Source organism: Fukomys damarensis, unplaced genomic scaffold, assembly GCF_012274545.1.
Source record: "Fukomys damarensis isolate Sample0158 unplaced genomic scaffold, DMR_v1.0_HiC HiC_scaffold_6, whole genome shotgun sequence".
Classification (NCBI taxonomy): Eukaryota; Metazoa; Chordata; class Mammalia; order Rodentia; family Bathyergidae; genus Fukomys; species Fukomys damarensis.
In genome coordinates this window covers 29547494-29569694 of record NW_022900918.1, presented here as the reverse complement: position 1 = coordinate 29569694, position 22201 = coordinate 29547494, and the positions used below count along the sequence as shown (strand labels likewise).

Below are 22201 nucleotides of genomic sequence, written 5' to 3'. Positions count from 1 at the left end.
TCACTGCATTTTGCACCTCACTTGGAATTTGCACTGAAGTGTGGTGTGTGGAGGACCAACATGAGTGATACTAATTGGGGTTGCTAGTACATGACAAAGAGCTTCTAGAGGAGAAAGATACTTTGTAAAGATTTTAAGATGTGCTGTGTAGTTCCCCAATCTTGTTGTCTGGGAAGTTGGGCTTGGCCTAAACCGGAGGCAGGAGGAGCACCTCAGTTTTCTAGAACCTTCCCTGTAGTCGCACACTGTTGTGGTACAGAGTTCTGAATTGAAGTTGTGCCAATGCTGAATTTTTTATTCCCCTTCTCCAGGTTGCTTATGTCCTTCAGGACTGGTGGCTTTCCTACTGGTGAGTTATTCCTGCTCTGACATGGAGTGCTATGAAATCAACATGAAGCTTCACTTTTCTACAGCATTTAGGGGAGAGGTGGAGTTTGTTGAGCCTTCTCTTCAAATCCTGACTTAGTTACCTGAAGAAAAATTAAAGTTCTTGCTGGTGGAGTGTGACCCATAATAGTCTCCACCCACGTCTGATCCTCAGCTGCATGTTGAGAACTAAAAGCCATGATTCAAATTGAATTTTTATAAGGTGGATGTATAAAGTGTTGAGTGCACTGGGAGTAATTTTCCAGTGCAAAACATTTTGTTTTTTTTCAAATTGAGGTTCATTTTTTTGTATTTATCTAAATTCTCTCTGTAACTTAGTATTTTTTTTTCTTTTCCTTTTCCACAGGGCAAACGAACAAAGTCTGCTGAATATCACTGTAAATGGGGAAGGAAATGTAACTGAGAAGCTAGATCTTAACTGGTACTTAGGAATTTATGCAGGTAAAGTTTAATCATTTGGTCTATTATATGAGAGCCTAAAATGCTTACAATGAGTCAGTGTGAGTAACTGGGGCTTCTAGGAATAATTCAGTAATATCTTAACAGATTAGGAGTCTGAGTCGCATTTACCCTGTGAATTAATTAGAATAATTATTTTTAAAATCTACTAGAAGAAGGAGGCTGAATGGAGACTCTTAATTTGCTTTATACTGGATTTTGAAAGTTAAACTAGGATTGAGCATTCAGAAAATCAGCCACTGGAAATATGTGGCCATTGTCTATTCTAATAGGTTGCTTTAGCTAAATCTTAATATCATTATATGGCTGGGCAAGGAGATTAGAAACGGATCCCCACCCTGTGGTTCGGATTGTTCCAATTCTGTCTAAATAAACCCTGGCTTTTATTGAACTTGGATGAAATCCTCTGGCAGCAAGGACCCCAAAATAAAAGCATTATTCCCTCCCAGGTATGCAAAGCTCCCTTCTCTACACTGCTCATCTCTCGGGCTTCACTAATTACTTAAGAGGGAAGCTAAGCAGGGAGAAACCCAGTGTCTGGGAATTAGGGCTCCTTCTCTTCCTTACCTGGCGATCACAATGTTATCGCATCCCCAACTGTGTGATTAATTTAACATTTGGCTTGCCAAACTAATATTAACACTGCTCTCTGTTTTCACAAGAGTGCTTGGAATATATGTAGCATTGCTTACTTTTTAAAGGAAATCCTCATCTAAAATTTTAAATATATCCACAGGAAACACAGAATTGTTTTTTTGGAGGCAGAGTGAATTAGCTTTGTAAGAACCCACTCCCTGAAATTTGGTATTTTGTTGATCTTGCTAAGAAATCAAAACCATACTAGTTATTTACTATCCAAATTGGTGGATGAATTGAAACCTAAAGGAGAAAGAAACCAGATTCCATTATCTATTCAACTAGGGCAGAGGGCTAAGGAAAGTGATGTTACTAGAGTTTCAGAATTTGTGTAGTTTTCAGAGAAAAATAATAATAGTGCTGTGTTGTTACAAGGGGGAATATTTATTCCTGAAGCTGTCCCCACTCCCATGTAGCACTGTGAATTAAAAAGTGTTAGGAAAACAAGGGCTGGGCACGTGGCTCAGTGGTAGCGCACTTGCCTGGCATGCTGAAGGCACTGGGTTTGATACCCACTCTCCCCACACACACACACACACACACACACAAGACAGAGAGAGTGAGCATTTGATCTTGTGTGCATAGTGGCTACTCAGAGTGTCTTAATAAAATATATAATTATATTAAAATGCTTTGTCTTTATATAAATCAGTGGCAGATTAGTTGCTTATTGCAATTATTTTATGTTAAAATATAACATTTTCTTGCGATTTAGCTATTTAAAAGCTTTTCCATGTGCAACTTAATGTGATATTTTCAAATTCTTTAAAGCTCCTTGGGCATTTTCTACAAGGAAAAGGTAAATCATTTCTCCTATTCCCTGTTACTATCCCATGTTGGTACCAAAACATGCCAGGATGTCAGACAGTAGGATGTGTTGTAAATAGTAAGATTTAGAATATGGAGAAGGGGAGAATCAATTATTTATAAATGATTACCTTCTAGGTGTTTGAGAGAATTTGTAATTAAAGTAGGAATACTTGATGAAATTGTAGTTTGCACCTCATGTAGTTTTCATTCAGTAAAAGAAAAATGAACTATTTTAATTATTCTGTATCCATGTATGTTGCACACACATTAAACTTTTGTACTTATTTTTATACACTGCCTGACCTGCTTTAGCAGCCAAGAAAATGCAGATTCCGTTTCTGATGGTTGCTCCTTTTTTTTCCAGGTTTGACTGTAGCTACCGTCCTTTTCGGCATAGCAAGATCGCTGTTGGTGTTCTATGTCCTTGTTAATTCTTCCCAAGCTTTGCACAATAAAATGTTCGAGTCAATCCTGAAAGCTCCAGTATTGTTCTTCGATAGAAATCCAATAGGTAAGTCAGGTGCCATGTTTCTTGTTAACACATTGAGATTGGGCCACATTTTGGTCTTTGAAAACAAAGGTGTTGCCAGGAAACAATTGCTATGTGTGTTGATTCATTTTCTATGAAAAGCTTCCTTGATATTTTTCTCCTATCAGAGGAAATCTAAATACCAAGGAACATACAACCTGCATTGCAGCGCACATGTACGAGTGTGTATGTAGCAATAAATGGATGTTCGCTTCGCAGAGTGATTTAGACGTGCATTTGTTGCATGGTGTATGAAGCATCCCGCATCCATGCAAATGTGTTTAGATGTAGTCAATCAGTTGCTGAAACATTGGATGTGCTCACATTGCATTAGCCTAGACCCCTTCTGGACGGGTCTCCCTAGAAGTGGAGCTCTCTGAACGTGAGACAGGGTTTGTGTTCTTTGCTTGGGAAGCCCATCCATTTTTGTAGCCCTTGAGCTTTTGAACAGGTTTACCTGAAATGGTAATGAAATAATAATAAAACCCAAAGGTTAATAAAATGTAAGCACATCCTTCAGAAAGTTTTTACTCTTGTGTTTTGAAAAACTCTTTTCCTAGGGCTGGGGATTTAGCTCAGTGGTGCTGCTGCCTGTCTTGCAAGTCGAAGGTCCCGAGTTCGATTTCCAGTACCAAAAAAAAACAAAAACCAAAATACCTTTTTTTCTTCTTTTTTCTCTTTGTCTTTGGTGGTGGTTGTTACTGTCACCTGTGGCCATCTATTAGCTTTGTAGTCCCACAGTGAACTTGGGGTGCATACCAGAGATTTTCTGGTCCCCATATAGAGAGCCTCGGTATCTTGAGTCTCCAGAGCAGTGCACCTGTTAGTTTCTGGGTGGCAGAAGCCTCTGCCCTGCATCCCTCTGACCCATCTTGGCTTCTGAAGGTGGCCTCTTTCCCCTGGGTTTCCGAGAAGAGTTAGCCATCACCACATATCCCACCCTGGTCAGTTGGGAAGCCCAGAGTGGCTCTGTCTATGCAGATGGTCGTTGAAAAGAACCCGTAGGGCCAGAGGGTGGAAGCACAGGACCAGCTGCAGCCTGGCCATTGATTGGCTGTGTGGCCAAGGCCAAAGATGTGATGCCATCAGGTGGCAAATCCCAAAGCAGGATGTCTTGGTTAAGACATGGACCCTGGAGCCGGCTCTGGGTTCAACCTTAGCCCTAGTACCTAGTAGTGATATCTGGTTGTGGTTATATTTACACCCATGTGGTAGTTACTTAATTTCCCTCTGCCTTGTTCTTATCTATGAAATGGGGACGCCGTTCTTATTTACCATATTGGAATTCTGTGAAAATTAAGCAGGTTCATGTGTGCCCTGGTGCTTGAAGCAGTGTCTAACCCTGTGGTCCTTGCCCAGCTCTGTTAGCAACAGTGATGGAGCCTCTGAACTTCACGGTCCTTACCTGTGGGATGGAAACAACTCCCACCCTTCCTACGTGACATGTTTGCTGTGAGGGTTAAATAAGACTGTTCTGGAAAGCATCTTGAATAGATTTTCCCAACACCCGTTTGGCCTGGGCAATGTGCAGAGTTTAAGGAATTATGACCTGCAGAGTCTGCACAAGCTACAGTCTGACTGCGGCAGCAGTTAAGGGTGGGGGGGTTGTCTGTACCATTGGGGCTAAGAAGCTGCTGACTCAGCCAGTTCCAGACACACACTGTGATGCCCAAGGGGGCCTGATTCTGTTACCAAGAGCCTGGGAATGCGGCCGACTGTGGTTAACCAGGCCCTTCCAGGTCAAGACCCAGGGCTTCTTCTCCTGCTGATTTGTTCGTTGTGAGGAGATTTGAGGCCAGCTCAGTCTGGGAGGTCACTCCTCTTAGAGCTGCACACGGGGATTCATCCTGCCGCCCCCTGCTAGATCTGTTATCAGGGGTTTTATCCCTTCAGTGAAGGAAGAGCCCACATGAATATTCCAGGTAGACCTTGTTTGCCAAGTGTGCTTAGAAGTTGTGAATCTTTTTTTTAAGTTGTGAATTTTTTAGTGGTACTTTTTCAGTGGTAGACTTAAAAAAAGATGAAAATTGTTTCTCAGATTTCTGTTCTCATTTGGATAAAAATGTTTGCACTTCTGTCCAACGATGGACATACCAAAGCTTTAAATTATACCCAATAGCTTATATTATTAATTTACATACTGTAATGGCTCTAGAATATGTATTTTAAAACTCACCTCTAGGGTAGCAAGGTAGCAGTTCTGTCCTTCAGTACTGTCCAGTGTGTGTGTTAAATGTGTGGAAGCCCTGCCACCCCGTCTCCCTCCTGAGTTACAGGGGGTGTTCTCTGAGCAGTGCAGGGAGACAAGAAACAGCTACTCTCTTCTTAGGAGTTCAGAGCAAGCTATCAAGGGAGCCCTGGGGCTCAGGAAGAGTTTCCTAGGAGCAGCATCCTGATATCCTCGCACATTCTAGAAACTGAGGGAACGGAAAGAACGCGTACCAGGTGTATGTTCAGGTGTGGGGGGGAGTGGTACGGAAGCTTCAGGTTGAGCCCACTTGCTTTGCCCCCTGCAGGGTCCCCGGCTTGGACTCAAGGCCTGGCCGAAGTTCCTGATGGCTTGGTGGCCCTGGAATGTGGGAGCATCTTTTGCACCATGTAGGACTGCTCCAGCCCATCGTGCTATCCCTCCTACACCCTCACCCTTGTTGCTAATCAGTGGGAGAACCTTTGTCCTCAGAGACCCAGACCTAAAATACTGGCTCTGGTACCAGAGTCCCATGTTCACTTGTTTACATTTAGCGGTCCACGCAAAGCTAACTTGAAAGGTACATGTTTCCTCTGGAGAGTGAGCTTTCCCTGGCTACCTCATCGTTCCAGATAGCCCATGTCCAAGGAGATCACACCTTGGATGTAACCTCGCCAAGATGTTAAGACTTAAGTTGCTGCTTTGAATTTGGGTATGGGCACACGAAGTTTGTCTGTTATATGGTGTGATTCCTTTACCATGCACTTGTCTTTCTTAATCTTATAAATCTTAATATATTTGCGTAGAATTGAGCCAAAGCATTGTGTCACCGCCTATTAAAATAACTGTCAAGGGACGCTTTTCTTTTACTTCTTCTCCATCTCTTATTATTCTATCTGTCCTGTGTTTTTGTTTTTGTTTTGTTTTTGTTTTTTTAGAAAGGATCTCACTATGTGTAGTTTAGGCTGGCCTTGAACTCACTATGTAGCCCAGGCTGACCTCAAACTGTGAGTTTGAGGCCTGTCTCAGCCTCCCGAGTCCTGGGATTACGGGCATGCGCCACCGTGTCCAGCCCCGTGCACTTTGGTAATAGTTTATGTGTGCCTGTTGCAGACACTCACAGTTTCAGCTGTTGTCTGCACTTCCTCCACAGTTTGATCATGACCTCACTCAAATAGCGCATTTCACACATTATCTGATGCCATTGGCTGCATCTGCCTTTTCTTGCCAAAATTTGTCTTTGCTTTTAGTCTCATTGCAGTTCAAACGGGTCACGCAAATACCGGGTCAACAGTAAGTCATTCAGAGTGCAAGAGCTGGCTTCTCTTTTAAATGGAAATCAGGTTTGCCTTGCGAGGGCCCAATCTGTGCTACTTCTACCTTGGGCACAAGGGGGCAGCAGGCTCTGCAGGATGAGGGGCAGGTCTGGCATGTGCCTGGCAAAGCCCAGGTTTGCTTTTAAACCTTTCTCATAAATCCCATATTTATCGCGTGAGTCTTTGTACCTTGATATGTACTGATAGAGACTTTTGAAAGCATTTTCTTTATTTTTTGAAACATTATTTAAGGAAATATTAAGATGTCGTCCAGGAAAGTCTTGCATTTCATACGAGGGTATTTGGATTCCAAACTAACACTTTGGCCTGTAGTAACTGAAATAGACAGGGCTTCTTGGCTGCACACTTTTTAATTCCTAAAGGATAGATTCTGGCCATTTGTATGACCTGCTCCTGTGTCCTTTGAAACATGACTGAAGGGAGAAAGAGAACCACACTTTTTTGAATCATCATCCACATCATGAGAGTGTTTCTGTTTCAGCAGACACCATTTATTCCACCCAGTTTCTGGCTCCCCTGCTTTGACTCGGAGACCAGCTGAGTGGCGGGTTATCCTGGCTTCTCTTGCCTCGTTATGGCCAACTCTGCTGATCTTACTGGGCTCCAGATAAACATTTGTTTGCCCTTTTTACTTTTTAAATTTGGCTTTAAGAAACTGAGCCACTGGTGTTGGTAGACGTGTAGATGTTGGTAGATGTGTTTGTTTATCCTCTTGGGAAGTACAGCATTAATCTTGATTGATGCCCACCCAGTCTGTTCCTCCACACAATTTATTTTTCTGTGATGTGTGTATGCTCATTTATGCATTTTGCATTTTTATGTAAAAAAGTACAAGTTTATATCATCATCTTTCCTTTATTGCTTGACTTAAGTGAGAAGTAAGATATAGAAAAAAAAATAAGAAACATGCTGACTGTTGTATTTTAATTTTTTTCCCTGGAAGGTGCTTGTCATCGTGGCACATGAGCAGTGGCCCTAGATTTTGAGGCAGACTTTCTCATATCCTCCCTAATCAAAAATCTGGAGTTGCCCCAGTGCCAGTTCCCAGCCCAGCTGAGTGGGAAATTGGGCCCTGTAGATGACTTCCGCGATGTAAAATACCTCAATGAGGCTGTGCATCTTACGGGGGCTGGAGGAGGAGGGCTGCGTGAGCTATTGTTCCCTTTCTATAGCCTGGAAAGGGACTCCCGAATTCACTGCAAGTTGCTAAATAACTTGCAAACAAGCGAAAAGCGAATTGAAAGTAACACGGTGAGCTTTTTGTGTTATCAGAAAGACACTCTCGCCATACTACTTACAAAATCAGTTGTCAACTTGCAGCTGCCCTCACAGAAAAGAAAAGTCATCAATAGAGAAGAAATCTAATTGCAGGGATGCCTGTCTGTTTATTCAGTTCAAATGACCACTAGAGTTAGTGCTGAATGCATATTTTAACAAGTGCAATATTTCAGCACTGTCAGAATTACCTTGACAATAATAGGCCTGTTAAATTATAGCTCTATAAGTTTGGAGGTAAAATGGCTCTGCTTAGCACACATTAATCTATGCCTGTTCGCACAAGTGCTCGTGCTGAGCAGGTAGCATGTTCGAACAAGAAATACTGGTCTTAAAGCCTCTGATTTATGGTAGGTGTTGTTTTGACGCAGCGTCATCCAGACGATTTACAAGGCAAGGCTTCGTGTTAAAATATCTCACCAGTGTCATCATTCGTCACTGACATAAATATTCAGTAGTGTTGCTGGAAAATTGGTAATATGCCCATTCATGCCAAATCACTTGCTGTGTTTCCTTTCAAGTGAGATCTGTTGTGGATATAGTTAAAAGAAACTATGATTTTTCTTCCTTGAGAGCAGATGAGCTGTAAGAAATTGAGAATAAGAATAACTGTCCTGACAGCTTGCGTGTACTCATCTTGCCGAGGTTGTTTTTAATTCTGGCATAAGTCCTACAGGCTTTTTCCTCCCCTATCCTTGCTTCGTGCACGTTGTAAAGAACATATTTATATGTACATTAGTTAGTTTAAGAGGCTTTTTCTATTCAAAGAGTGAAGTTAGTCATCATCTGAAAGGCTTTGTTGCAAAACAAAAACACACATTTCCCCTTTCTTTTTTTTCTTGTTAATAATAACAAATGCAAGTGACTCTAAAGGAAATAACACAAAAGATTGCATCAATCATAATGATTCTCAATAGCCGCATAAATATTATTTTTTCGGCTTTGAATGAAACAGCTAATGGTTTGAAGTAGGTGTGGTAATTAAATCCTGTCTAGTTGTCACATATTAAAAATAATGTTTTTTTCACATAACAATGGTTATGTACTTAAACCCTTATCAGGGATGATAGTAAGTGATATTTTATGGGAGTTGCTCATTTACTGCTAATAATATGATAAAAGCTTTTAAGAGTTTAAATAGTTACAGAGTTATATATATTTGATTATCATTGTTATTTTATCAGTAATCTCTATAAGTGCAATTATTGTACCACTGTTCTAACAGCTGCTAAATACTGCTTCTCTTTAGCGTCACTTTAAATCTGTTAGAATGTCCTGATCACTCTTTATTCATGTTTTTCTTCCCCCACAACAGTTCATACATGGAAACACTGGGAACTTGGTAACAGAGAAAGCGTTGTGTCTGTCCATGGGTGTCCAATAAAATGTTGAAAAGATAGGATCCGGGAAGCTGGTACCTAGTTTAAAGTGATAATCACATATTTGAAGAAATTATGAGGATCATGTTTTGCTTCATTGTTTTTTTCATTGTTCATTTTGTTTCAATTTCCAGGTGTGTGTGTGTGTGTGTGTGTGTGTGTGTATTAAATAGTACACATTTTTTTGGGAGGGGATACCAGGGATCGAACTCTGGACCTTGAGCTAGCAAGGCAGGTGGTGGCACCACTGAGCTAAATCCCCAGCCCTATACATTTATATCTTATCTCTACCCCTTTATTATAAACTTTAATTACCATGAAGAAACTCAAAAAATCCCTAAATGTTTACAGCATTGAATCTGTGATGTTTTATTTCACATGAAGTTCAGTTTTTTAAATCAAAATATTTATAATACTTAACAAAATTATGGTTATGTTCTAATGTAAATAATTACATATTTCCTGCCTGAATCTTCTATTATCTTTGTGCTCCCTATTCTGTCAGAATTAAGTTCTCCACTTCTGATGTCTGTGGCTAGGACATTATTCTCCAGGCTCTGGAGTTTTCATTGATGTGGTTGGTGTCTATGCCGTCTTATCCATCAGCTAACTTAGAGCTCAGCTGTCTCTGGTACCTAGTGTCTGGAATTATACTTTCAGTACTTGGGATTACCTGGATATGAGTTTGATAGTACGTCAGTGTTGTCACTGTAATAGGTTTCCTCCCTACTAGTTAGTTCAACATTGTAGTTCTTTGTGTCTGTCAGAAATGCATCGAAGTATCTTCATGAGTAGTTCTTTGGTTTTGTGCAGTCATTTAAAGGACAAATTAAATCATATTTTGGGCCAACTTGAACATGAGTAAATATGGATAAGTGTATTACCGAGAACTTAAGAATAACTGATTTTGGATACCAAGTGGAAGTCAATGGAGACTGGCTAGATTGAATTCCATTCTGTTTTGCTGTAAAGTTAAATACTTCAAATCAAAAATGAAGCTCTCACCATGGAGAGAGCTTTGATTTTCATTTGTACCTGGAGTTTGCATGCTCTCTTATTTTATGTCTCCCCTTTAGTGCAAAAATTACTTTGCTGTGAAGAACCAGAACAAAATCTGAATATTTATAGCATTGAGTCTGTGACATTTTATTTCATAGAAAGTTAAAATTCTCAGTCAAAACTTTGATAGCATGTATCAGAATTATTAAATGTGCTGCTGAATTGAGCACTATATATCAAAATTATAGTCACATTATAAAGTAGGTAATCGAATGTGCAGCTTTGATTTGCTTTGTGCTTCAGATATCTTGGAGCTTCTCTGCTGATTTATTGCTGAATCTCAGAACCCAGGGTTGGTCACATTGTAGCCGTTGAGTAAATACTTGTTGGGCGCTTAGAACAAGGGAAGATTTCAGGAGTATATTTGCATCTCTGCAAGTGACACCCATAAAGGAACAGTGGAACTTTACAGTATTAAAATAAAATTAGGGCCTTTTTGTCTTATACTTGGTGTTTATATTAATTTGGGTTCTTCCCTATAATTATTTTTCAGAAGTATAATTTGTAATAGATTATATATGGCAGACTTTGTTCCCGGTACGTGATGACTTGGAGAGAAAAATATACTTTGGTTCTTTGGAAGCCGTGATTCATGGAACTAGACCATCCGTGGTTCCAAGTTCCCCTGTCATTTACCAATCAAGGAAATGAAACTGTCAAATACCTAATAAATTTCCTGGGGTTTCGATATGCATTGAAGAATACTTTCAACACTCCTGTGAATTACATGTTTGGTATTTCATAGTTTTGCTGAATGAACTACAGGCCACTAAGAAGTTGAGATGAGGAATTAATCCATTTTTAAGACATCAGTAAACATGTTAAAACTGTAATCAGCAGAGAGTTGACACGTAGGTTGTGATGCTGAGGTGCTCAGTTCTAGTCGAAATAGCATTGTGATTGCTAGGCTGGCCCTCATACCACTTGTCTGTGGGTTCCTAATAGGTAGAAAGAGTGACCTTGTCCTTCATCAGTCATGTATTGGTCATCATAGTTGTCTCCTGCGATCCCAAGAATTGGGGCACAAAATTCCTATCTCCAAAGATATTTGCAAGCATAAGTACAAAGAATGGATTTTTTCCAAAAACTGTGCTGCACCTATATTTCATATGAAATAGGATTGTGATTTCATATAGAAAAGATGTGGTTAAAAACTTAAGACAGCTGCAGAATAGTGATCAAGATATATACTTACGCACAGTGCACCCACTTACAAACATAGCCTGATTGTGTACACCTTCTTCATAATCAGTTGTGTAACTGAGTGATGTTGGTTTTATAAAATCTCCCAAAATAATCCTCCTGGTACTTCAAGGCGAATTGTTTTCAAATTGAAATCACACCAGTGGGAGTATGAGAGGAGTTTAGGAAACCAGAGGAAGTGATTCTTTATTTAAGATCACAATCTCTAAGCTTACAGCAGACTCAACACAGTTTCTAACCAGATTCTTGACTACCTTCAGATGATTTCCTTTCCCTTTGAGGAATGTCTGGATGCTACAGCTTGTCTTGGAATTCGTGTTGCCTTTTACAAGGACCTATGAGTACTTGGGCTTTTCAGAAGTCTCCGCAGGAGAGAGCATGAGTTTAAGTAATTGTACCACGAAATCAGCCACGATGAATTTGAGTGTTCTCATTCTTGGGAACCAGGATTATTAATCTTTGAGAAATTTCCTCATTTAAGTCCATAGCTAAAGAAAGACTTGACAAGCTTCAAAGTACATTTTGAGTTGTTTATTAAGATACTGTGATTGTAAGGAGAGCTATCGCCAAATCAAGTTTTCTGTTCTGGAAATGCTTGCATTTCTCATCTTGCATTTGCATTTTAATAGATTGTATCACATGGGCAAGTGTTTCAACCTCTTGAACACCTGGAAAGTCTATTTTAGACTTGTTCTGGTGTTTAGGAATCTTTACCCAGACATTATTTTAAACACAATCACGCTCATCACGATAGGAAAATCTTGCCTGCAGGTCTGCTGTTGGTGAAGTTCTCTGTGGTGCCGCTTGTTGTGAAAACACTCTTAGAAACCAGAGCGTCTGCCCTGGTGGATTTGAAGCCCCAAGTCCCTGATTTCAGGGTGTTTAAGTCAATAATTAATGATTTCTCTCTGAACTTCAAGTGGAAGTTTATAGAAGAGTTCTTTTGATTCGGAGACTGGTCTCCTTTCACATTCTGTCTGATGAAAGCATAGAATCAGTATGGAGAATTTTGAGGGTGGGAAGAGAAAAACAGAGCACCTGAAGATTTTTGCAGATACTACAGTGTAAGTTTATTTGTTTTAAAATGTGTTTTCTCACATGTATAATTCCACATACCTGGATCAGCAAGAATGCTTTAAGGCAGAGTTGTGAAGTTTTTGTTGTTGTTGTTGTTGTTACATTTAAATACTTAAGGTACAAGGGAATGGTTGCTTTCTTATAAGTAGTCATTGTTTAAAACATTTTTTTTTCCAAAACTTTTTTCTGCTATTGGTGTCAGAATGCCCTGGGCTCTAAAATTTATTTCCTTTGAGGGAACTATAAATTTATTCCCAATTTGGAGAATAAAACAGTAGAGATATCTTAAAATTATATCTGATAGTAATATAAATCTTCTGTATTTTCCCTATTACTTAGCATTAAAATTAAAAAGTCAAATCTGGTTTAATGAATCACATTGTAATCAGAAGTATTTCTTTATTGGTGCCAGCTTTTGAAAGTTAGCCGTGAAATGGTCCTGTAAGTAAAAAGAAAATTAACATGTATTTCAGAATGATGAAAATTGTGTTACTAGAAAATTGTTCTTTCTTGACTTCAAGATTAAACAAACAGTTGTTGACATAAAAAGTCAGCATAATAAAGGGAGCACCAGTCTCATCCAGACTTCACAGAGTCAGTGCACAATCAGGTAAGCTGCTATTAAGGAGCTGTCAGGCCGTAGACCAGGCTAGTAGATTTAAGTCGTACAACGCAGAATTTCAAAAATTCAGTGGAAGAAGCCTTGGTTCCCCTCTGCCACGTTTCCTCTCCACTCTGCCCCTTACCATACCTTAAGCTGTAGGAGTTTAAAGATCAATGACTTGGCTTTCAGGTGTGTCTTCCGCTGGACTCCGTTCTATCAGAGTAGCTAAACATTAGATGAGATCAGACTTTGAAATTTTATACTGCAGAATGAGTACCTCATAATTTTTGGATAAACATTGGGAACTTTTTTTTCTAATGTAGACCATCTTTTCTCCCCTTCTCATTTCAGGTTTTGATTTGATGTTAGATAAAAAAGACGATCTCTCGAATGAAGCAGTTATCTTATGGAGCATTGATGTGTTTTATGAGAGCATGTTTGTGTGTGTGCGTGTGTGTGTGTGTGTGTGTGTGTGTGTATGGGTTCTTTTTTTATTATCACGCCACAATATGTTTTAAATTATTGCCTTTAACTGAAGAAGTGTGGGATTAAGACCCTGTCTCCAAACACAAATAAAACAAAGAAGAGTGGAGCCGGGCATGGTGGTGCAGGCCTGTAATCCCAGCACTCAGGAGGCTGAGGCAGGGGGATTGCTGTGAGTTCGAGACCAGCCTGGGCTACATAGTGAGTTCCAGGTCAGTCTCAACTACATAGTGAGATCCTGTCGCAAAAAAAAGAAGTGTGGAATTTAAAGTTTGAAAGTAAACCAGCATATAAGGTGACCTTGGGCTTCACCTACTAGCAGATGGAATGCTTTTTCTTTCTTTCCTAATTGTGGTTTTGAACCACCATGTGGTTTGTGATGCATGATCTCCTGTGGTAAAGAACATGACTTTAGATCCAACCTGTCTGCCTGAATCCCCGCCTCATCCTGGCAGGCTACGTGCGTGGCCTCACCAGTTTTCTATTTATCTGTGCGATGAGGACGGTAATAATAGTACCAACTTTTTTGGGGTACAAGAATTAAGACAATTCTATACATAGACACATATAAATATATAGCACATTGGTTGATACTTTGTTTAAATGACACAATGAGATGTTTTTTGAGTTTACAGATTCCAAGAGAATATACTAATTTTGATAAATAGAGTTTAGGAAGTGTGTGTCTGACTGCCACGAAAAACAGATAAAATGACCAAGGCTAACAAGCCATAAAACAAAATCAATAGTGTATGTGTTTTTTGTTTCTTTGCTTGTTTTGTTTTTGTTTTTGTTTTCAATGGAGCTTAGCTTCATTCCAGAGTTCATTTTAAATTTAATTTGGTTTTACAATGAGAGCTCAATTTTGCATGTAAGTACCAAACATCTGGTTTACTTTTTGTTTGAAAATGATACGGCTGAAGTTCAGTACAGAAGTCTGTTGTGTAATTAAGGAAAGACAGTTTGAAATTTTATAAATTATGTTCTATTTAAATGGAAATTGGAATTATTCCAGGGAAGTCAGTATATTTCCTAGGAGTAGGAGAAACTTACTATTGAAAAATAAATGCTGTAAAGGATCAAAATGTCGAACTTCCATGTATTCACCTTTTTCAGAAAGCGTGAAAAATGACAAATTTCACAAGTGAAATTTAAAGTTGACCTGAGGCAGTTTTAGATTGTTGAGCCTTCGAATTTTATTCATGGGATGTTTTTAGAGACATTCTGAGGTTTGTTCACTCTGTTAATTCTGAGCAATTCTTCTGCATTTCTATCAGATGGACGTTCTGATACTTCATAACGTCTTCTTGCTCAAACTATGGCTAAAACAGCCTTCACAGAAAATGAGGTTTCTGGTTGGTTCTTAGAAATGACAGGTTATATTTTTAAGCATTTAAAGGACTAATAAATCAAACAGGACAAATGAAGCTCTTCTATGTGTACTGCTCCATTAGCATTAATAAACCAATAAATCAAGTGCCGTAAATCACTGCCTGGCTGTGGCCTTGAGATATATCAGAACATATACTTCTTGAGACAGAGCTTGCTAGTTTACCACCTGCTGCAAGGTATTCATGTCTTCAGGTTGGAGAGCCCCTAACTAGTCTTACATCTTAGGGTTCAGTTCAGTCACGCAATGATTTTATCACCCAGTGGGATTTACTGAGAAATTGTTTGATAGGAGCTTAGGAAAACAAAAAACAGGCTGTTTGTAAAGGCATCGGGATTTTTAGGATTTTAGTTTCCCCTTCACCCTCTAATGTCTTAGCTATCTGTTGTGTGATAGGGGTTTTGTCTCTTGGCATTGATAGTCTAGTTACCTGTCACATTGAGGGTTATCCAGAAGTGTAATACTTTTGGACTATTCCCCCGTGTCTTTTCATTTTATAGCAGTATCGTAATTTATTTGCCAATCTAAACGTATCCAGACTCCGTCGATGCCATTGTCTCACTTCATTTGTGGTAACAACAAAGCAGCAAAAACTCTGCAGCAGCCTCTACCTCTTGAGTGGCCCCACGGTGTCTCTAGGCGCTTCTCGGCCGGCTTGCCCCATCCTCTCCCTTTTTATTGTCTCCATTAGTTTAAGTGAAGTACATGGGCTGTAAATTAAAGAAAATTAAAGAACAAGATTGCGGCAAATCATTTATCGAGTGCAGGTTATAATCCAATATTTATTAAGCATCTCCATATGTCTGCCTGCTGGGAGTTTTACATAAGGTAACCAGATAGTGTGTTCTGCCTTCTCCAGTCGTTTTCAATCCTATGTATTGTAGTTTGCACTGCAATAGTACTTCACCTCTTCATTTAAAGATCAAATAATGTTTACTCGTGTTGTTCAGAAACATTTTCAAAAAGTCCAGAAAATGTCATGACTTAGATGGCCCGTCACATATCACAGGCATCTCCGTGTGGGCCTGATGGGCGTCTGCCCAAGTGTATGTGTGCTGAAGTACGGATTATGACTTGAGGGACAGCTGTGAAAGTTAGCAAAAAAAACCTTTCAGTTTCTCTGGTCTGCTCTGGTCCTCATTCAGTTTTTTCAGGTTTTACATAAACTTCCTTGCTTTTATCAGTTTTTAGAAGGCTTTAGTATTTGGAAAGGAATGAGCCCCACAGTGGAAAAGAGAAAATAATCTTTGTAGGAAAGGCTACTTTTTTTTTGAAAGCTGGGCAATTCTTTAGCCTCTTATGGCCCTCTACTTTCTCGAAATGTCTTTAGTATATTGTCCTGACTTATTAAAGTTTTTGTCATTTTATGAATAATCATGTTTTAGGAAAAGATTGGCTCTGAAATTTATAGTAGTTGGGATTATAGGAGGTAACAGTGGAGTAGCGGTACCATAGTGAGCTCTTTGGCATTCACATCCTTCCTGGGAATGGAAACAATGCGCGTGCGCACACACACACACACACGCACACATGAGGTAAAAAGAGATGTTGGTTCTCAAATTCTCTCTACTTAGAGGTGCTGTTACCTATTTTCAGATGTCTTTGATTATTAAGATCCATTTTAAGCTAGTTATAAATTCATCTAAAAGTCTTCAAGCTGCTTTGGAAATGGAGTCTAATGTTTAATAGGACTGATTGTCATTCGACTCAAATAACATGGTCAGAGATGGTAGTCATTGCTGTGATCAAAATGGCACCACGAGGGATTCTTGGAAGGATCTCAGCCATCTGGATTCTGCCATCATCGGAATCCCACACAACTGGTCTGTATGTTTAAAGAAACATGGGAAATACAGAAGATTGAGTGATTTGTCTTGGTCTGGTCAATAGAAACCTCGTTACCAGGGTTGGTAGTTGAGTTCCGGACTTGGCATGGACCTGCAGTGTATAAGAGCAGGCTGGAGTCACAGGTCTGCCAACCCAGATGAAATCGCACTTAAAACTCCTTTTCTCTGTCGTTAGACTTTGGTACCTGGTTCGGTTTTTATTTACTTTTCCTGCTCTACCCACAAATTGTGATGATTGAAAAGACAAAGAGATTCCTTATTTGCTTTTTTCTCCCCGTCTCATAATTGTTTTGAAGTACAGTTGTCCCCTCTCACTGTGAGGCATAATTTCCATAACCGCCAGTGGATGTCTGTAGCTACAGACAGTACCGAACCTTCTGTGCGCTGTGTTTTTCCTTATACACACATGCCAGTGATAAAATTTAATTTATGAATTAGGCACAGAAAGAGATGAACAACAGTAACTAATAATAAAATGAGATAATAATAACAATACGCTGTAATGAAAGGTACTTAAAACTTTTGAGTTAACTTCTGAAGTTTTCCATTTTATATTTTTGTTTTTTTGGGGTGTTTTGTTTTGTTTTGTTTTTGAGAAAGGGTCTCACTATGTAGTTGAGATTGACCTGGAACTCATTATGTAGCCCAGGCTAGTCTTGAACTCACAGCGATCCTCCTGCCTCAGCCTCCCGAGTGCTGGGATTACACGTACCACCACGCCCGGCGAGTTCTGTATTCTTGTTGGCCTGTGATCCCTAGGAGGCAAATGGTATTTGAAAGTTTTCAGGAAAACAATGTCTAAGAAATGTTACTACTCAGTTTCCACGAGACGCACTATTTTAGTAAAATACTGTGATTTTTGCTCACATACTTTATCACAAACCATATAAGGGTAAAATCTAATTTTAGCCATCTTTTTACTGTTTTTATTGGGAAAATTAGATGTAAAACTTGAATGTATTGTTATTTCCTTTGCTTGTGGGAAAACCCACTTCCAGTTTCCTTTATATCTCGATGGTCCTTACAAGAAGTTAAAAATGTAGAAAAAGGTATACCGAATAAGCCAGCTGTTTGCCACGGAAGAGTGACAGGGTCCTTGGATTAGAGTCTGGGGGGCAGCCTTAGGGATTTCTCCCACTCCCCTGCACCCTCATGTCTCAGCTTCTCTGTAGGTACTGACTGAAATACACGAATACACTAGATGTCGTGGACTCTGCGCTCCTGCCCGGTGCGGTCTGCAGTTCAGTCAGCTCGTCAGCGGACCTCCATCTGCACGGCACATGCTGTGCACTCTGCCTGTGTAGTGCACCTCACAGGATCCTTGCATTCTTTACTTTCTGAACCTTTTGTTTTGTTTGCTAAGTTTGAAGGACAAAAATAAGTGGATGATAATGTGTCAGAATGAAAACTTGGAGAAACAAGGTGAGCCTTAGGTGGAAGGTAAATTGACCAAAAAGCCCAAGAATATGGGATCATGTGTTCTGGTTGGAGTGAAGAAAGGCACTGTAGGGGTCCACTGCTCCATTAGGGCCTTGATCGCATCTCATAGCATTTGATATCGTGACCTCATCCGGCCTGAAGCGCCGTCTCACCTCTGCCTTCAAGTTGTCATGTCTTGGTGAATTAAAGCTCTTTCACTCCTTTCCGATGAAAATATTAGCAATTTCAAATTTGTGACTGATGGGTCTGTTCAGATCTAAGGGAACCGTGCCGTGATGAGCAGCCCGACCTTTCATCTGCGGGATGCAGAGTCCACGATAGCCCGAGAGACTGGGATCCTGTCGTGATCTTATTTCATTATGAGCCTACTCTGGTATTATTTAATGCAACCAAGTTGTGAATGCTGGTAGAGAACACAGTTAAGGTCATGGTCTGAAAGGACTTTGATGTCCTTTAGAAGCCTGATTTTTGCCTAATATGCATGAAAAGCTTGCAGTATGGCTCTTAGGCCATGAATATTTGTTCCTGTGGGTTACAATAGCACATATAACCTGTGAGTGATGGGAAACGTCGGGCAGAATATGGATTTGAAGGAAAAAGAGGAAAAACTAGTATGAAAAAATTAGCCATGGAAACCCATAAATACAAGGTCAAGAGCGTCCCTGCAAACAGGTTTGCTGGGCACAAGTAGCACACTTGCAAGTGGAGAATTTGTCACTCCCCACCCCCCAAAGTTCACCCAAATGGTCTTATGGATTTCAAACCCTTTTCTCATTTTGCAGAGATTTCTACTCTGTCTTTAGTCCTCAGGTTTCTCTCTTGAGAGAATGCATAAAATTTGACAGTTATTCTGTGGATATCTTTTTAACTATCCACAAAGAAATGCATATTGATTCTTAGGGCCACTACCCGGGTGCAATCTTAAGTGAATTATGAGATGGTCTGCTCTTCATTGTGTTTATCTGTTGCAGGGAGAAAACTTTCTAACTCCGTGCCAGGTCTTAATATACCTGCAAATTTTTTGGCAGTCTCTAGCTTGCTGTTAGATTCCGTGTTCTTTTTTATTCTTGATATTAAGCAGATCGGACACAGAACTGTACCCAGGCTCTTTTTATTTTGAGACACAGTCTCACTCAATTGCCTAGGCTGGCTCTGAGCATGCGGGTCTCCTGACAGCCTCTGGCGTAGCTGGGATTACAGGCGTGTGCTACCCTGCCCAGCTTCTGTTGCCTTTTGTTTAAGAGCCCGTGGCCGATGTGGACTGTCATCCTTTCGAGAGAGAGGGAGAATGGAGTCACCTTCTTCCCGCAGCTGGGGAATGTGTATCTTCCGGCATACTGGACGTTGGGAGTGTGATGGGCTGGAGCCGACTTTGGGACATCATCGATGAGGAAGGGCTCACAGAAGAGGCAGACCCAGGAGTCGGGGAGAGGGGAAGGGAAAGAGTCAAAGCTGCACGAAGGATCCAAATTTGGTGTGTGCTGTACAACAGATCTGACGGACAGTGGGAGATTGGGCGTCATCAGGGGAGCGGTGAGAAGTCTCCGTCTGTGCAGTTGCCAGCTTCATGCCAAGGGATGGCTGAGGCAATTATGGAAGCACATATTGGTGGGGATAGAATTCAGGCACCCAGACATTCGGCCCTGGAATTTTTTTCTTGTAGATCACCTACCACTGATTCAGGGTGTGGCGTGGTATGTGTTGGGGGAAGATGAACTGAGTGGGCAAAAGAAATTGAATTTGATGCTGGCAGGGTTAAAAATCTTGAAGATGCAAAGAAGGAACGTAGAAGGAAGAGCAAGATGAATTCTTTCATTTGTCACATTTTATCCTGCTTTCCTTGAGGTAGAGGCAAACGAGAACCATGTAAATGTGCATGCTGTTTCTGAGCACTCGCGGCCCCATTGGGTATGGGGGGGCTGTGGAGGTGCTGAGCAGGGGCTCACGGGGCTGGGGGTATTTATTTCACTTACCCCCCACACGGCTTGCCCTTATGCTTTTGTAGTGGGGCCAAGTTTCTGGGTTGCAGCTGCCACAGGAATATGCTGGAACATTCCCCTTGTTTTGAACTTGACCACTGGCTCTTTATTTTTTTCCCCTCCACCTCTGTGGACATCTACTTTGGGTAACCACTTTCATCCCACCTCTGGGTGGTCAGTGCCATCCAGTCACAATGCCGGTGTCCGTTCTCATGATGATGTTCCATGTCTGTCTTCTCAGTAGAGCAAATGCTGAAAATGCCAGTTTTAAAACTCATTCACGTACTCTTCTATCCACCCGTGAAGAAGTTCTTCGGGATCCCTGTGTTTCAGTCAGGCAGTGGCTTGGGCTAGGCCAAGAGGTCCTGAAAACCTGTGTGATGTCGACCTGGCTGCCTGCCAGAGCCACGTGGGTTAAGGACCTCGGAATTTCTCTTATGATCGGCGTTGTGGAAGAAGAGACAGTTGGCTCAGGGGCTGGGAAAAAGGCTGAGGCCAACTGAGGGGCAGGCAGCTAAGGGTCTCTGGTGGCATGGATGAGGCGACTGCTTGGCCTGGTTGGTGGTGGCTTGGAAATGGGGAAGGATGCCACTTGGCTGGTGTTGGGTGTGGAGAGAGGGACAGCACACTAAGGCTCACTGGGATCGTGTAGGGCTGGTGAAGTGTTTTTACTTTGTCCCTAGAGCAGTAGGAAGTCTTTGTGCTTAATGAGATGCATGATAAGAGGACCTTTCTATGTTCATCAAATCTCCATTGAGTGGAAGAACCCAATGATGGGGTAGGGCAGGGAGCTTATTTGAGATTTTTTGTTTGTTTTGAACATGAAGCTGTTTTAAATAGGTCACAAGTTTATAATTGTGTGACTCACAGGTCACACTTAACCATAGGGTCTGCGGCCATTTTGAATCTTTGGTCTCATTTAATTGCATTGGGAATTACTATGACAAATTCTACCTTCTCTTTTGTTTATTACTGTTCCAGTTGTACACAAAGAGGAGTAAACTGACACAGTTTATATATCTTTAACCCACAAAATTATTGCATAATGAGTTAAAGTCTATCCATGTGTACTCTTCATTTGAATCTCTAGTACAAATGAGTACATTGCTTGGATTTACTTTTGTTGTAAATAATAGCAAATATTTCATAAATATTCATCTACCACTGGCTGTTTAAGTTGAATTTCAGTAAAGTTTCAGTTCTTGTAAAGTTGCAGTTGCCTCTTTGTGGGGAGGCAGCTACAGAACATTAGCACTTCACTTTCTATGCAACTTATAGACGTGGGCTTTCTAAAAGCTTTACTAGTATCAGAGGGGCTTTATCGTAAGGAAAGAATAGGACATTTTTCCATAAAAATAAAAATGCTGCTCATTGTCCCCCCTTCCCCCAAATAATAAAACTTTGGTGCTTAATCAGGGTTCCAGATGTTTGTATGTATTTATTTATTCGGATATTTATAGTGTCTCTGTCAAGCAGTTTGCCTCCCTGGGTGCATTCCAGAAATTTTAAAGACATACATGGCAAAGCCACAAAGATCAAAGACCTGTGTCTTTCTGAACTTTTTGCAGCACTTTGGGCCAGTCTCTAAAATGACATCTTAAAAGAACAGAATAAAAGTTCTCACCAACCCAGTTATGTTTTGAGGAATGTTCTGGATGGGAACTGCAGGACCCAGCAGGACTTTGTCAGAAAAACCCATCCAAATTGGAGTTCTCCTTAGCTGAATGAGAGGCACCCTTTGGAAACCTTTGTATAGTGTGTGACTGGCACCTTATAAATATATTTCCACAATTTGTTGTTGATGTCTCTGCTATTTTTTTTATCTAAAATATAAGAATTATTTTCTCCACACTTTTAAATATTAATTCTACCACACAGAATTTAGACTCCTTGTTGAAAGTCTGGGTTTTATTCTTCATATTAAAGCCGGGCGTGGTGGCGCACGCCTGTAATCCCAGCATTTGGGAGGTTGAGGCAGGAGGGTCACTGTGAGTTCGAGACCATCCTGGGCTACATAATGAGTTCCAGGTCAGTCTCAACTGCATAGTGAGACCCTGTCTCAAAAAAACCAAAAAAAAAAAAAAAAAAAAAAAAAAAAAAAAAAGGGAAAAAAACCACC

At 40.5% G+C, this 22201-nt stretch overlaps 1 protein-coding gene across 5 annotated transcripts in view; it reads left to right on the top strand.

Moving 5' to 3' along the window:
• Nucleotides 1-22201, top strand: part of Abcc4 (ATP binding cassette subfamily C member 4) — a 216336-nt gene that overhangs the window by 98904 nt on the left and 95231 nt on the right. For all 5 annotated transcript variants that reach the window (XM_010630726.3, XM_010630733.3, XM_010630742.3 and 2 more), the window contains 3 exons: nucleotides 312-349; nucleotides 734-828; nucleotides 2657-2803. In XM_010630726.3, coding sequence (XP_010629028.1) covers nucleotides 312-349; nucleotides 734-828; nucleotides 2657-2803 — 280 coding nt within the window. The remainder of the gene's footprint in view (nucleotides 1-311; nucleotides 350-733; nucleotides 829-2656; nucleotides 2804-22201) is intronic.